This window comes from Hippoglossus stenolepis, chromosome 4 (assembly GCF_022539355.2).
Source record: "Hippoglossus stenolepis isolate QCI-W04-F060 chromosome 4, HSTE1.2, whole genome shotgun sequence".
Classification (NCBI taxonomy): Eukaryota; Metazoa; Chordata; class Actinopteri; order Pleuronectiformes; family Pleuronectidae; genus Hippoglossus; species Hippoglossus stenolepis.
The window spans coordinates 18836605-18854406 of NC_061486.1; the positions used below are offsets into that span (position 1 = coordinate 18836605).

At 41.1% G+C, this 17802-nt stretch overlaps 1 protein-coding gene across 1 annotated transcript; it reads right to left on the minus strand.

The window, feature by feature from the left end:
* Nucleotides 1–1482: 1482 nt before the first annotated feature.
* appbp2 (amyloid beta precursor protein (cytoplasmic tail) binding protein 2) lies at nt 1483–16864 on the minus strand. Its single transcript, XM_035154899.2, has 13 exons — nt 16472–16864; nt 13065–13153; nt 12423–12574; nt 10162–10285; nt 9477–9645; nt 9266–9355; nt 9026–9093; nt 8837–8942; nt 8613–8737; nt 8072–8157; nt 7117–7307; nt 5835–6000; nt 1483–5656 (listed from the first exon to the last, which is right to left on the minus strand). Exons 1-13 carry the CDS (start codon nt 16607–16609, stop codon nt 5394–5396), a joined length of 1767 nt encoding a protein of 588 aa, XP_035010790.1. The 5' UTR covers nt 16610–16864; the 3' UTR covers nt 1483–5393.
* Between the last annotated feature and the right edge of the window lie 938 nt (nt 16865–17802).

The window sequence follows — 17802 nt, forward strand, 5'->3', positions numbered from 1 at the left end:
GTTAATTCAATTGTATCGGATTCGGCTGAAATGCTGTTGACCCCTGAATCTCCAAAAGTGTTTTGTGGACTCAAACACTTCACCCACCCCTCCATCGGCATAGTGGTGAGTAGATGAGTGAATTTTCATTTTTCTGTGAACTATCCCTTTCACTGGTACTAAAGGGGAAAGCCATGAAAAACAGTCCAAGGTAAAAAATTAACAAGACTCTTAACAGGTCAGCATACAAGGAAGTTGGCAAAGTGTAAGATCACCACTGGGTTCCCACACTTTCTTACACATCACACTCAATGACTTTTTAAGGGCGTTCCAGACCTAATTACCTCAGATTCAATGACACAAGTCTGAGTCATGGATCCAGGTTAATTACTTTAAGTGTCATAATGAGAACTATTTATCCAAGCAAACAGGCAACAATTAAAATGAGAGAGAGATTTAAAAGTGTCAAGACTTATGTGATGTTGTGTTCTGTTGCCATCACATCACAGCAAAACAACACAATGTGTAACTTAGACAGTGGGAGGTATGCCTACAGCAGCACAAAGCATATAAACTAATGGTAATAAAAAAAATTAAAAAAAATGTATAGGTTTTATTTTGAAAAATGTTAAAGGCCTCATGTTTTTCTAAAATATCAAATTTTCGAGAACTTGAGGGCCTGTGGGAACACTGTCATTGTGTATACCACAGAAAATCCACCCTGACCAGGTGACCTGTTCATCTCAGGGCTGACATGTAAACAACCACTCTGTCCTGTGTTTTCTTTATAATATATTTTCTTCTTATATTTCTGTACACATCATCTGAATCTACGGTGTTACTCTGACTCTCACTATTTTAACATATAAGGCACCTCTAATAGTTAGTATTTATAACAGCTATTTAGCATCATTTAGTTATAGAACACCAAATATTGGTGTGAAATGTATTTTATACATCAGGGTTTATTTTGTAAACAATTATTTCATGTATATTTATTTTAGCTTTGATATGTGGTGTATATATGATTTGTTCAAAATGGATTGTGGGTATGAAAGATGGTGACTCTGCTCTTCATCAGAAGTCTAAGGAAGAGCCTTGTGCTTGATACATCACTGGTAAATCAATCCTTTAATGGGATCTTTGGCAAATGTTTTGTCGGTCCAGTGCCCATGAACCAATTATTTTACTGGATGTAAGTGTCGTTCTAATGCTTTTATATAAAAACAACTCAGCCGTTCAAACTTATATTCACACGTACAAGCAATTCAGAGTCTCCAATTAACTTGCATTATCTTTGGACTGAGGAAGGAAGCTGGAATGAAGCCACACAGGAAGAACTCCATATGGAAAATCCCTGTGACACTCAAACTCGTACCGTACTGACCGTGTATGGTGTAATTTCTAGTACATGTACATCAATGTTAATCTGTCAATGCCATTTTTCTGGGCATGTTTCGTTTCACTGGGATGTTAAAGGTGTGAATACAAGAGAGATCCATGTGGTGTTTGTGATCAAGGATACACTTTAAGTTTTAATGTTTTTGCAGCTAACAGTGAAGCAGTAACAAGACAACAGTGAAACATTCCCTCATCACATTTGGTGTCAGTCACCTCATCTGAACTGAAAGGAGAGATCACAGCTTTATTTAACATTTGTCCAACGTCCACAGCCAGCCCCCACCCTGACCCGCCACCCCTCCTCCAGCCCTTACAACTATTTCATTCCCTTTCAGATAACACTGATGACAATTCTATGTTGTCGAGTCAGACCCTGTCTCCTACATTCCACCAGTCAGCTGATTTATCGAGGTCATATTAAAGGAAAGACACTCAATACATTTAAACACTGCTTTAAAACACGTCTGAGTCCATCTTCTTAAATGTACTTTTCTTTTTCCTGTCGGCCAAACAGAAAATGTGACATCATGGTGAGATACTGACACTTCAGGTTCAGTATGGACAGTAAACACTTCATGTCAAAATCAGTGGGAACAGGAGCTTTGTCGAACTTTTGCAGGTGGCACAGAGAGAAATCTTTCTCCACCACAGAAGAAGCAGGAGTCTCTTGCCAGTGGGGTAAACACAGCAGCCCTAACAAACCAGACTGAAGTTCAACAAGTAGAGAAATGACCTTTGATTAAACGCAGTCAGTGTAGCAGAGGATGAGACAGATCGAATGAACACATCTTAACGATGCACGAGTATCTCAGGGTAGATTTTCCCCATTTAATTTTTGCAATTTTTCTTCATAAGGACAAGATATGTATTGACCATTGCAATAAGCCCCGCTCCACAATAACACACATATCTGCAAATGGTCTAATCTTGAATCTCCCAACTGCTTACTTGCAAGACAATGCTACCACAATGTGTCATTTAAAGGTTTCACTGAAATGATGTATTGGAGGTTGAGGTGCAGACTGATAGGCTGAGGCTGAGGGAAGGGGGGAGAAGGGGATGAAGGGATATGGATATGGAGGAGCAAAGGACAGAGAAGAGGAAGAAGGGATGAGATGGATTGAGAGGAAGATAGAGATGTGGGTAGGGACGAGGGAAGAAGGGAGAAGAGGATGAAGGGATGGGGAAGAAGGGAGAAGAGGGAGAAGGGGATGAGGGTAGATAGGAGAGAAGGAGGGAGAAGAGGATGAAGGGATGAGGTTGGGGGGATAAGAGGATAAAGGGAAGAGGATGAATGGATGAGGGTAGGGAAGGAGGATGAAGGGATGAGGGTAGGAGGGAGAAGGGTATGAATTGATGAGGGCAGGGATTAGGGGAAGAAGGATAAAGGGATGGGGAAGGAGGGAGAAGAGGATGAATGGATGCGGGTAGGGGTGAGGGAAGGAGGGAGAAGAGGATGATGAGGGTGAGAGGGAAGGAGGGAGAAGATGCTGAAGGGGTGAGGTTTGGGATGAAGGTGGAGGAAAGAGGATAAAGTGATGAGGGAGAGGAGGGAAGGCGGGAGATGAGGGTAGGAAGGAGGGAAAGGGATGAAGGGAGAGAGGATGAACGGGTGAAGAAAGGAAGGAGGGAGGGTGACTAGTGAACTTGATTTGATAACGACCTCAGGTTTACATACACTGTGCAAACGTTCTGTCACTGGGGGGGTGTATTGGGGAGGGGCCGTGCCTGTAGAAGCACCATGAGTGGAGCGGAGCGTCCTTTAAGGGGACTAAGGCTGGACCTCCTCAGCTGGACCCACTGACTCGCATCACTGCTCGAGAGGGAGATGTCCCACAGCACTGAAGCAACATCAAGACAAAGCTTCATTTCTTCAGTCATTAAAAAAACAGTGGGGTACGTGAAGGCATCACATTTCAGTAATGTTGCAGATATTAATGCCAAAATCTGTTTTCCAGCTGGACTCACACATTCCATCAGGACGCAACGGTTCAGAGCAAAATCTCATCAGTTATCTCTTTACACATTTACTGTATTTGTGACTAGAGTTACATTCATTTTACCGTTCATTGTAATGGGTCACTTTAAATTAAAGTAGGATTTTACCTTGAATTGTTTTGGTTTGAGTTACCCAGCTATGATCATCTCTGACAGTATGAAAGAGTAACAGACGGAGCTGGACTGTTGAAATCGAATCTACAGGAGAAATGCTTGAGATAAATTCATGTGTAATATGTGTAGTGTAAGTGAAATTCTACATTAACTATATGAATAACCAATGGATCCTGTTTTATGGTTTAATATTGCAGATTTTGTTTATGCTATGTGTCAGCCGATTCAACGTTGTTCAGCCATATAAATCTGGTGAAAGTTCGGGAACAGCTGTGCTACTGGTAAGTGAGACAAATCCTCTTTTTAAATTAAATTAAATTTGAGTGAACCGATCCTTTTAAATATGAAGTGGACCAGCAGCTAAGCAGCGACATCAATGAAGTATCAGATTGGTGGGAAAGATGATTTTTACTGATGAGTAGGTCAGCGTCACAGTTTTAAGAGATGCGTCGAGACAGTTCATCTGTGAGAGGAAACAAAAGATGCGATTTTGGTCGTAAACACTTTGACTGATGGAGGCAAAAATAAAAAGTCCAGTAAAAAACACATATACATGGTACCTTGCATTTATGGGATATTGGAGTGGAGAGGAAAGGAAAGGCCAGATGCACAGGTACACATACACTCACATACACACCATATTATTGTACCCATTGTAGTGCCCTTAAGGGTATAAGTTTATTTAGCACTTAGAAGTATGGGTCCGTTTACAGACATAACTGCAAGCTGGTGTAAGGCTGGTAGTCACCAGTGGAGCACTTGGGCACCCAGAGTTCTATCTGTGAATACTGACACACGCACACAGACACACACACAAAGCCACACCTTCACATGAACAAAGAAAGGGAGGCTTTTAACCTCTGTACATGTAGCATCATCCTCTTTTCACTCCGAGTCATGTCCCTTGTTTTTAAAGAAATAGTGTTGACTTGTTTACTCAGTAGGGAAAGCATAAACAAAGGGCTACATAAACACACTTCTGCATATAAGTTATTGGCATTTTAATGATGCTATGTCAGGACTAAGCTGGAAAAAACAGATAAAATAAATTGAAAACAAACCTGTGAAGCCTGTTATGTGTGTAACAATTTACCCACTGGTTCAACACATTCCACTGTTTAATCTCCACCAAGCAGTTCATAACAAGGTCCACTTTCATTTCCTTGCAAAAGAAATAACAAAGAAGCCTTCAACTGAAATATAAGGGTACAATCTGCAGTATCATTACACTGTACAAGTGTCAAATATTTGACAACTTCCATCTGTGATCCGATGAGTTATGATGCTGATGGATGTGGGCTGAAACACATTTCTCATGTGGGGTCCAGATGCTCTGTAACATACACAATCCTGGAGAACATGGTTTTGTTCTGCAATGAGTGTCATGGCATTAAGAGCTACTCTGGCTCAAATACAAAAGCAAAAATGTCCTCAGATTCCAAACTGAAAAGAAAAAGGCAAGCAAGACTAGTGAGGAGAAGGGGTCATTAGTCATCCTCTCAGGATGTTTGAGGTCTTTTTTTTTTAACCCCCCTCCCCCTCAGTCATGGGTTCTCTTTCTCTTGGAGAAATGGAACAGTATTATCTGTGAGGTGAAGCTGCATCCTGTTTGAAGTTGCATCCTGGTGGTTTGTGTGGGTGTCAATGAGGTTTGACAATGGTGTTATCTCTACTTTTTTTATTCCGTGTGTGTGTACGTGTGTGTGTGTGTGTGTGTGTGTGTGTGTACACACTGGCAGCTTACAGTTCACCACACCAGCCAACTCATTTGCCAGTGATGGTTTGATTTACTGTGTATTACTAATTATTTGTGTGCCACTGAAGCAACACATTTGGGCTCATTTCGCATCTTCACCAGGCTAATCCCCACGTGTCTGTTTTTCCTCTCATCACTCATAAAATCAGCCGAGACAGGGGCGGGTGGGGCCTAAGCTCTGAGCCAATAAGAAAGCTTGCACCACCTCCTGGGTCTGCTGGGGTGTAGTGTTGACGTCCTCCAGAGCGTCCGCCACAGCAAACTGCCTGTCCCTAAGCCGATTCCAGTTGGACAGCACGTTGTGGTATTCAAACACCTTCTCGTAATTTCCCACTGAGTTGTAGAGTTTGATCAGGCCTCGGTAGTCGTACTCCAGCCCACTGTAACCCTCTCCAAACAGTTTCTTACCTGTGAGGACAAAGATTTTTTTACACATCAAAAGAATAATTTCATACTACTTACAAGCTAATCAGGATATTAGTTATCTTTTTCACAGCACTGGGTCCTGGCATGGCTTAAAATCTCCACATTTCCCATTAAGTGACTAAAGCGGTATCTGTTTCCTTGTGAAAAAAAAGTAACTGACCAATAGCGATGGAGCGCAGGTAGAGCCTCTCTGCGTCTTCATACTGGTTCATGTCGTAGTTGTAGAGAGATGCCAGGTGACCAACAGACAGAGCCACCTCGTAGTCCTCGTGGCCCAGGAGCTGCTCCTTGATCTGGATGGCTTTTATGTGCATCTCCTCTGCCTCCTGGTGAAATGGTCATCCGTAGGACCAGGCACAGACACACAACAAGTGGAGGTATGGATAAAGCAGCCAAATAAAAATATCCACACAAAGAGAAAAGATGAAATAGTGTTGTCTGTTGTGCAACACAACTGATCGTGTTCCATAGTCACTGGCTCTGTTGACACAGTAATGTTATTTTAGGTTGAAGTATGGATGTGTCGTGAGGTTAAAGTAAGTGCTTTACCAGGATTATGAGTAGCCTGGTTATAATGATTGTAAGGTCCCAACACTATAACAAATTATTTCCAAATTTTCATTAGTGGTGCATGGTTTAAAGCTCGTCAAGAGTCTTTTTATAAAATGACTACTGTATTAATACATCAGAAAAGGATTGCAGTAGGGCTGCAAATAATGATTATTTTGATAATCGATTAATGTTTCGATAATTTCTTTTTTGATTAATCCGATAAAAGACACTTTTCCAGCAGTTTATTATTGTCTTGTACAATGCTGTTTATATATGTAATACAGGCATCTGCCACTTAATTATGATAATTCTTGTTTCAGATACTTATAATTGAATTCTGTCGAGTCATAATCCAAGTTCAGGCTTAAATTCACCTACCTTAAATTAAGTTTGATCTAGTCAGTGTGAAGTTGTAGATATCAAGAACGTGAATTATGACTAGTCAGGATTAAATTGTTGATATCTGAATCTGGAATTAAAGATTATAATAATATAATATAATAATTGTAGATATCTATGATGAAAATACACAGAGACATATGTGTGACACATATACATTTTATATATATATATATTTTTTTCAGATTCTTGTAGCAAAAGAATATCTCTATATTTATGGCTCTGAGTAAGGACCAAGAATAAGATCACATGTGATCACAAAGACGAGTGGGATGTTTAAATTGAATGTTGAATGTTAGGATTAATCTAAAGGGATGCAGCTGCATCATGAATGATGTCATACTGCGATCAGATCATTGTTTGGTGACCAAATTTTTTACACTGTACTTAAAATAGTCAGGGCATGAAATAAATGTATCAGTGTGGGTCAAGTTAATATTTAAAACTAGTTTAGCAAACCATCTTTATACATCTTCAAAACACACACAAACCTTGAACTTCCTCATGGACTGGTAGAGTCGTCCTAAATTGCCGTAGTGTTTGGCCGTCTGGACGTTGAACTCGCCGAAGGCCTTCTTGGCCAGTTGAAGTGATGAGAGGTGCAGATCGTGAGCCTCCTGCAGGAGGCGCTCTTCTGTCTCTTTATTGTGGCAGTCGATGGCAATTTCCTCCAGTATCAGGGCTGGCAGATGCAAAGAATGAGGGGCAAATATTGGTGCAATTAGCAGTAATTCAGCCATGGCAAGTAAAAAGCAGCTGCTGGACAAATCTAACGTTTCTTGAGATATGCAAACCACATATTGACAAAAGCCGTTTTCAGACATGATCTCTGGGTAAAATCCAGAGAATTGGCTACGGATCTTACCCAGAGTCTGCCTTTCAAACATGAACACCGCTGAGGCTTCTCTGCAAAGCACAACAGCAACAAATCCTCTGTGTTATTCAGGCGAGAGGTGGAGCAGCCGCGTGCAGCAGACAGAGGCAGGAAGTGACATATTTACTCTGCCTAGGAGATCACGTGATTTTGTTTACAGCACCCGACACCGGTGTCTTCTCTTATCACCACAAACTCCTTTGACATCTTCGTCAGTGTCTTCCACGTGTATGTCACCACTTTTTCTCTATTTAATTTTTTTCATTTTTGCGTCTGTCACATGTTGGATTTTAATTCTTCCACACACCGCTTACAACCAACACGTGCATGAGCTGAGCTATTATTCGAGAAATCAATTGCAGTGGACACACACATGCCCAGTGAACTTGATATGCATTGGAATTGTGTTTATTAACCAAGATTACATCTGAGATGGAGCTAAAGCGCTCGTCTGGACAGAGCTGAAAACGTATTAGTGTGTAGCTAAATGCAGTCTGCTTGGCCACAGAACCTGTCTGATACTTCTCCACTGTGCCCTCCACATGGTGGGCAGTGGCCAATCATCTTCTTACCTTTAACTCTTTTGGAGGAGGCCAGCAACAGATGGTCCTCAGGCAGAATGTGAGTTATGATGTCTATGGCACGTTCTGCATGGAATCTGAGAAACAAACACAGCAGCTTTCACAAATTTGGTACGCAACTCAAGCTAGGCTAAAAACTGTATTCTATTCAGGAAGAACACTTCTGCAAAAGTAAAGTGTTCTCTGTGTCGGAGGTCGGAGTGTTTTCAAATTTTTTAATGAGGCCCTTTCTGTAGAGAAATTAATATAACTGAATGATTTGGAAAAAGTGACAACATTTCCTGCTCGGCTCTTTGCCATATCACCAAATCTACCTCATTGTCTAAAATGATCAGTGCCTTTAAATATATGTAATGGCACACACCCGAAGCCTACAGCCATATTACATTAACACCAGTACAGTGAGTAACAGAACACACCATCACAGTGTGAGTCATTATCATGTGCTTCATCTACAAGGGTGCTCATGTCTAATGTAATTAGCTGGCTGGTCTAGGAGCTGTACCAAGCTTGAGAGATTCATTGTACTCACAGAGCATTGTCAAATTTCCCAGAGCTGTACTGGTGCACATATGATGAGTAAGCCAGATCTTCATGGGCTGTGGCAACGTGGATGTTCTTCCCCCCAAACACAGACTGCCGGATGTCCAGTGCCGTCTGGAATTTTTACAGAGAGAAGAAACTTTAGATCAGATATACATAAATCAAAAATATTTTTAAAATGTATACAATTATTTTGGCAATAATTCTCCTTACCTGGTAAATAGCCACTGATTGACATATGTTGTCAACATTTAAAAGGTAAAATCCATAATCTAGCAGCGTGTCCGAGTACTTGGGATGCTTGTGTCCAAAATGTTCTCTGTAAGACACCACACATTCAGAATCCTTGATATACACGAGAAGAAGAATATTGCTGAGACTTATAAAGACACAGCAGGTTACCTTGCTAGAAACACTGCATGTTTGATCAGCTGCTCTGCTTTTCTGAACTCTCTCTTCACCACGCAGGCCTGCAGCAGAAACACAAGGTCAAACTTCACACGGACTGGAGCTCAAAGGGTTTCCTTTTGATGCTGATGTGTAGTAGTGTAGACACATTCTGTGCAGACACTGTAACCCCAGCAGTGACTTCATAACATTTTTCAATAGAAATAAATGAAAATCTACCACTCTAAATGCTACCTTGGAGGCTTGCCGGAGGACATCAACCACTACTTTGACAGGCAGCCCTGGAGTTATTTCCTTCATAGCCTCTATACACCACCTGTATGCCTGAGACACAAGGAAACACGTGCAGACAAAAAGATGAGTTACATATTTCTCAACACCACCACCACACGGTAAAAGACATTCACTACACATTTTTCAGTCACAGAGAGTTAAAGGTACATACCTCATCATAGTGGCTTTTGGCGAAGAGCAAGGCACAAAGCTCGCCATACAGCGCAGCCTTATTGGCCTGATGGCCATGTTTGGCTAGTTTGTCCATGTAAGACTGAGCGAGCTTGAAGGTCTCCTCCCCCAGATGGTACTTACAATTACCATTGCGGACATGAAGCAGCCTGTGTAAATAAGAGCATAAAACTAAGTAACAATCTTAGGTGTGTCCAGCCTATGTTTTTACTGACTTTACTTTTTTTTTTGATCTGATGCAACTATAACTCTGATCCGATTCACAATATGTTTATCCACTTGAATATTACTTATTAATATTTAAATATAATTACTGATCTGTCATTAAGTCACTAAGTGAAGCTGAACCACTTGTTCAGAGATGCTCTGTGTGGGTTACTACTGCATTTTTTGTAGAGGTGTATCAGTCGAAACACAAAAACTATAGAAGCCATAGTTTTCTTCCTTGACTTTCTTCACAAGAAAAAAAAAAGTGACAAAGTAGTATGTACAGATTCAGTGGTTGAGAGAGCCCCACATAGATGCTTTGTCCCAAAACAGAAAAAAGACTAAAACTAAGTTTGGAGATTTTAAATCAAGCAATTTACACATTCTAAGGGTCTTTAAATTAAGTTATTGGTAAGTATAACCACACAATGAATGTCCACAGCTTTTTTGTGACTGACCTGACGCAGCATTCTACAGCCCGGTAGCAATGGAGGACCTCACTGTGCAGCGTACACAGCTGCAGGCACGAAAGAAATACTTTCTCTGCATCTCCATACCAACCCGCATCAGACAAGAATCCACCTGGAATCAAAGAGCATCCGATTACTTCAGCGTCACCTATGGTAACTGGTCAAATTGTGAGTGGTTTGAGAAAACGTTCAAAGCATTTACCAATTATTTAGGCCCATTCAGTTTTTTTACAGCCTAATGCTAAAAATGCTTTATTTTATTTTAAACCCATATCAATTAAGTATTAAGACACCTTTCTCTGACAAATGAAATTGAGCTGATGTTACTGAGGAAGGCTACAAAAATATTTCTGCTGCATTAAATGTTCCCAGGGCCCTCCATGATTCTTGCATGAAAGAAGTTTGTAACAACCAGAACTCTTCATAGTGTTGATGCCAGGTCAAACTGAGAAATCCCTGGACAACAGAGGTGACCAAAAACCTAATGGTCACGCTGAGCTCCAGAGATCCTGTGTGGCAATGGAAGAAACTTTAACTGTCACTTCAGCACTCTAGTGATATGTGCTTCATGTCAGAGTGCTTAGACAGAAGCCTCATCTCATTGAGAGACACATGAAAGCACTTAAAGGACTCAGACTGTGAGAAACTAGATTCTCTGGTCTGATGAAACCAAGACTGCACTGTATGGCCCCAATTATATTATTGTATCTGGAAGAAACCAGGCACCTCATCACCTGCCCATCCCAGAAGTGAAGCGTGGTGTCTGCCGCTTCATGCTGTGCATGTTTTTCAGCAGCAGAAAATTTGATTTCTGTATCTAATGGATTGAGGTAAAACGGAACAGAGTAAAGTACAGAGATATTGTATAGTGAAGACCTCAGACTGAGCCACAGGTTCAACTTCCAACAGGACAACAACCCTTAACACAAAAACAAGAAAACACAGGAGTGGCTTAAGGACAACTCTGTGCGTGTCCTTGATTGGCCCAGTCAGACCCTATGGCCCAGTGTAGGTTACAAAATTAAGCCTCCTGAGAAGTAAGCAGAGGCTTTATCCCTGCTGAAGCCAGCTATTGATCTCGCCAATGAAAAGCAGGAGCTGCTAAATGAAGGGCCTGTGGTCGGAAATAAAAAGCAAACTATTAATTTGACCTAAGTAGTAACCCAGGAATCTAACCTAGCTTCACCAGTACAGTGGCTACTAGTCTGACTGCTCATAAGCTTCCCTGACCGATAACTAGCACACCAAGGCTAGCAACCCTCATTATTGGCTACTGGATTGGCTAGTTACTAGCATTTCAAGGCTTTCTACCAAACTGAACAATGCTGTTCATATTGTGGGTGTAGCGGTGGAGCTCATCTATTGTTTAACTGCCTTAGAGGTAATGGTTGTATGCCACGTTTTCAGATATGACCTGTGGGTAGAATCTGAATAATTGGCTAGGGAGTTTACCCACAGTTTGCCTTTCACAAATGCACAACGCAGCAAGAGGTTCTCTGCACAGACGCTTTCCCAACAGCAACAAATCCTCTGCATTATTCAGACAAGACATGGAGCAGTCGGGTGCAGAAGGCAGAGGCAGGAAGTGACGTATTAATACCACTGCATAGATCATGTGATTTTCTTAACACATAGACACTGTGTGTCACTGCTTTTTCAGTGGGAGATGTTTTTTCCTTTTTGTGTCTGTTGCGTATTAGAAGCATCATCAACCCAAAGAGGCTCCGGAAAAGACTTTCTCCGCTTGGCCCCCTAGTATAAAGTCTGTATAAAGTCAGAAGAATTCAATGCTAGAACACAGCGGGGTATTCACCACGAGCAAGAGGGTGGGTGGTGGCGCTTCTAACATGCGACAGACGCAAAAAGAAAAAAAAGAAAAGAAAACAAATATCTCTCGTGAGAAGGCAGTGACCCATACATGGAAGAGACAGACTAAGATGTCAAGAGAGTTTCTGGCGAAAAGAGCCGACACCCGTGTCTGTGTATTGTCAAGAAAATCACGTGATATATGCAGCGGAATAAATACGTCAATTCCTGCCTCTGCCTGCAGCTCCACCTCTCGCATGATTAATACAGAGGATTTGATGCTATTGTGCATGTGTGAAAAGCAAACTGCGAGTGAACTCTGGATCCAATTCTCCGGACTTTACCCTCAGGTCATGTCTGAAAACTGCTATTGGGTCCCTGTATCTCTGTCTCTATCTTCAATTTTCTGTGTGAAACCCTCTCTACCCTTCCCCAATATTTACCCAGCACAAAGCCAAACTGGATGGCCTTCTCTTTGACGTGGGCATCAGACTCTGCGATGTAGGAGCAGCGGCGGCTGAAGGAGTTGGCCAGAACTGAGGCAACTTTCACACCATGGTCCATTAGGGCCTGGAAACAGTGGTGCAGGAGGTGTCTGCAGTAAAGAGGAAAAAGACATAGACCATGTCAGTTTTGGGAAAACTACAAGTCAGTGGCTATCAGTAATCTTGACAGTCTGAACGTCTGGCCAATCAATGAATTACAATGCTGATGACTACAGCTGTTCAGCCTGCAGTCGTAGGCTGCATTTACATCAAGCCTGTCGATGCAGTTTGGAACAACCCACAGCACACATAACATTATAAGAACATCAATAATTTACCTTCACCTTAGGCCTCCATCACATTGTACAGGGCTTTCATGTCTCACATCAAGGTCACAATTGTTTGCTTTCACAGACCTTTGCCCCCTTTTTTAAGAGGACAATAGCTGAGGAGAAGCCATGGTTTATACATTAGGTAAATGATTTCTAACAATATCCACTATTCAGTTAATGTAGTTTTGTCTGTTTAATGGAATAAAAAGATGGGTCCTTGTGAAAGGTAAAAGGTTTCAGGCACAGCTTAGTCCCATTGCGTTTTTACCTTTTGTCTGAGGCCCGCAGAACTTTAGCAAACACCTCCAGCTCACAGAACTCTCCTCCGAGCTGGCAGAGTCGGCCCTGCTGATAAAGCTGCAACACAAAGAGATGGAGGTAAAGGTTAGCATGAGTGTCACTGACAATGATCCAGATGTCATCTCTTCCATTATAACACAACGTTGAATCTATTGGTAATAACTAATCTGATTAATAATGCTAAGGTGTTACTTTTTCATCCTACTTTCTATTATGGGTGTGTTTTAAGTTTAACTTTAGAAAATGCTGTGTGCTGTTCAGGAGTTCAAACAAAATAAATTGCTGATGTCTAGCCTGTCATCAAAATGCACTGAGCTGGAAGTTGTTATATTCAATGGCTTTCTGTGGTGGGGTCTCTGGGGACAATACCAGTCTCAGCTGTGTCTCTCAACTGCAGTTATTGGGTCGAGTCTCCCTTAATATCAGAGGGATGTTTATTTCTCTGAGAGACTGGATCCTGTTATCCAAGCCACAGATGAATAGTTGACTAGTGACATGTTTTTATTTTGTTTGTGCCAGTTTAAAGTTCCACGTTACTTTGGAACCCAGGGCTTTAAACTCCAGTCACACTGGCTGATGAGCAGCTCATTTATCAGAGATGTGGTAAGGGTTGGTGGAAACAGCAAACTATTTATTTTTAGTGTAGTGCTAAAATGAAAACTCAAAGAACAGTTGAAGGAAAATGTACTTGATTATGTACATGAAGTCAGTAGTTGCAGATGATTAGCCCACATAGTTTGGGGTGTTACCTAATGCCTGTAAAGATAATGACATTTATATCAGTCTCAGCTGGATTGTGTTTATTACTCACATCAGCATGCTAACATGCCAAACTAAGATAGGTAAATATTAGCATGTTAGAATTGTGAGCAAGTTAGCATGCTGATGTTAGCATTTAGCTTAAAGCACCTTCACTGTCACTGCTAACTACTGACCTGAGGAGAGGTTCAGAAAGACATTACTATTGTGGTGTCAGCAACCACTTATTTTAGTTTTATTAGTGTAACCATGACGGTGAACCAGCTGATAGTAGTACTTTCTGTTGTACAGACTTTTTTTGCCCCTTTACTTTACGAAAAAGAAAAACTCCTCAAGAATCTCATTTGGAAGCAGTTTTAATTAAAAAATTGATGGCCAAATTGAATGTTGTTGGTTTTTAACGTCTTGACTTAGTCTTACAAAATTCATAATACTGATTAAAGGCAAAGCTGGCCAAAAAAGTGGGTTCAAATCAAATTTACCTTGATCATTAATATCTATGCATCAGCACACATTATTGAATCTGGTTTCATGATCTTCCCATTAATCAGGGTACAGTACATGTGGGAATATACCTGGTTATTCAACAGTTCCTATCATACATGGTTATTCTGTTAAGTCAGCTAGTTTGAAAACAGACTAACAAGATAAATAGGGACAGAGAGAGTGAGAGCAAGCACAACAGCTTCACAAAGTGAGAAAAGGAAGGTGAGAATGAGAAATCAGGAATATAAAATGAAACGGGTAATGCTATATGTTATAGTTTATACCTTTTACTTAGTAAAGCACTTTGGTCAACCAAGTTGTTTTAAGTGTGCTATATAAATAAAGTTGACATTAACATTGACATAATGTATACAATTTTTGTAATGAATGTGAGTAACTGTGTGTGTGTGACACATATGGTGCTACAGTTGTAGTTTCATGTCTTCGTGAAAAGTGATAACCAGAGAGTAACTTATGGCGGTAATCCCCCACCGATATATATCAAAGGGTTTCATAAATCATACACCTCATTTAACACTCCAAGAATTACAGCAATTCATTATGATGACTTTCTGTACATGCCCCACCTAAATCAGTACAATCAAACCAAATAGTAGTAAGCATAACCTGTAGTAGAGTATGTGACAGTGCAATGCCAGTATCTTCTCAGAGTTTACACAGGTAATATTTAAAACAACGCAACTAATCGTTAATTGAATCCAACATCTTGGTGACCTGCGTGGGTTGTCATCTATTTAGGAGAGAGGGGACAACGCACCTCGCTCCCTTAGGTCAGAGCTGGGTTAGCTTAGCTTGTATCCCAGCTCTCTTCCCTTTTAGTAACTACCATACTATAACATGAGCTTAACTACACATTTTATTACCGACTTAAGTAATGTGACTACTGCTAATGGAAATACTGTGAGAACATAATGGTTCTTCTATCACACATCAGGGGAGACTCATTCCCACGTCAAACCCACTATGCTAGACTGAGCAACATACACAGGCGTATTTGGGCTGTTACGTCAGTGAATGAAGCACTGGAGATGGGTGATACCAAAAAATAACTAGCCATCTTTTATTAATATAATTGTCAAGTCTTTGTTTACCTCTATAGACACACAGGGATATTCGATTAGAGATGGAAGACAGAGCTCATAGAGGGACAGAGAGGAGGCAAGGAGAGCAGGAGAGGAAAGACAGAAAAACTCTAAACCTATGAAGTCTGGATGGGACCTAGATTGGCCTAATATTCAACCCTTTGTTGTACCACACTTTAAATGTCAAGTCTATCTATTTTTTTACTGTAAAAAAAGTAAATAGACTTAAATATATACATGAAAATATTGTAAATTACTATGCATTATTTTGTAAAGCCCTCACACAAACACACACACCACACACCCATATATGTATATAGTATAAATCATACATGAGCATTTTCACTGCCTGTGTGAATGGGCTATGTCTGATTGAGGTGTATGACCTTAAGTTGCCAGCTATAGACTTCCTGTGGCTGACACCTGGAAAGCAAACTGTACTCCTCAGTACTCTCAGTATTTCTCAAGTCCTGGCCGAGGCCCGGCTCAGGGCTCAAAGGCACCACTGTTTACACTTGTCTTGTTTTAATGTGACAGTTGGCCTAATGAAATATCATGAGAACTAACAGAATATAATGTTCAGGTTGATGTTTCGTAATATATTAATATTTAAACTTGTTGTCTGAGGGAAATTCAGTGCAAGCTAAGTAGAAGCTCAGACATGTTACAACAAGTATATTTGCCATGAGAACGGCTCCTTGAAATAAAGTCAAAAACAGTTTACATGTGACAACACGGACACTATTCATTTAGTCTCTGGTGTAATTAGCTACAGGATCGATGCCACTGAGGGATCCACGTTTAACGGACGTTCACCATACAGATACACATGCTAGCTAGCTACCACGACTTGGAAAGAAAACATAGGCATGGTGATCGAACTGTAAGCGTTAGTCAGCTCAGCCGCAGAAAGCAGTTTCTCATCTTCACGAGCTAACGCATACTGAGCTAACCTTTAAAGCTAGCAGCTGATTAACGACAGTCTGGGGGCTGACACACCTCGAGCCTGTGCAGCAGCGGGTCTCACCTTATAATAGACATCGAACTGTATGTTTTCTGGCAGTGACCGTATGTCCCTTCTCGATCGGCTGTAGTTGTCCACCACAGCCGAGATAGCCGTGTTGTACAGTGTCTCTGGGATCCATTCGAGCTCCACCGCAGCCATGTTGTTTTCCCTCTCCAAAAAACCCCCAGCAGCTCCAGCCGTCCCCAGCTCTGCCTACATTAGCTGCCTCGCTGCGACGGAAGCACTTCCTCCACGGGTCCTCACACAACATTCGCCTGTAAATGACGATACAAACGTTCGCACCGTCGCCGAGTCCCTGCTACCAGCCGAACAGCTTCTATTCAATCCCCATCTTTCTCGACCCTCCAGCGACTCCGTGCCCCCGTCCCGACGCACACATCCACAGGCGCTGACGCACTGACGTCATTGTGCAGTCGATGCGGAAAAACACATTTTACACTGAAAAGGGGAAAAGTGTTGTTTTTGTTTACCTGACACATATTGTGTGTTTTCTCTGTCTTTGTTCAATAATGCAACAATAATGGGTTTTAGACATTGAAACAGTTTGAGAAAGCCCTTTGGATTTTTTGCTATAATTTAAACGAGTAATAATGTAGCAAATTAAGTTAATGTTGTGCAAAATAAACAAATAGACATTTTTTCAGCAGCCATTTTGACCTGGAATAGGTTGATAAACAAATTAATGAAGGTTTATGTTCTTTTAAAGTAGAGCCTTAATTAACTTAACTAGTGCAGTGCCTGTTCTTCAACGTGTCTGTTTTCTTAACCTGTGTTGATGCTCTGGTGCTACTCATATTCCTTGTCATAAGTGAGTTCTCCTCAACAGTTGTACAATATACTGTCACTTTTTATTGTTTGTGCGCTGGAGGTTGTATGCAGAGCTTTTTTACCCCGCATGTTCCTCTGCGAATACTAAGGCGTAAGAAACATATGTGGCTTGTATAGAAGTTTGAATGATTTACTGAACTGTTGTGTTATTTTTTCATATATTAATGTCAGCTATATCAATCAATTCAGACCGGAGTTCACAACTTTTCAAAATAAAGGCTCTGATTTTGTCAGAGGACCCAAGAGAAGTTTCAACTCAGTCCGCAGACTCAAGTCACACTGCCCCACCCCCAGGGACTGCTACAGAGCACGGGTTGCCTATTCATTCAAATTGTATTAATATTGAAAGTACTGCATGTCCAAATCAAACCAACCTCGGAACTGCTCATTCTCTGGCAATATGCAATGGATTTACTAGTGTGAAGCCAATAAGATGAATGGTTCGTGAGATATGCTTTTCACGTACAGACAGAAAGAGGGTTTTGTTTTCATTGCCGCTTGTT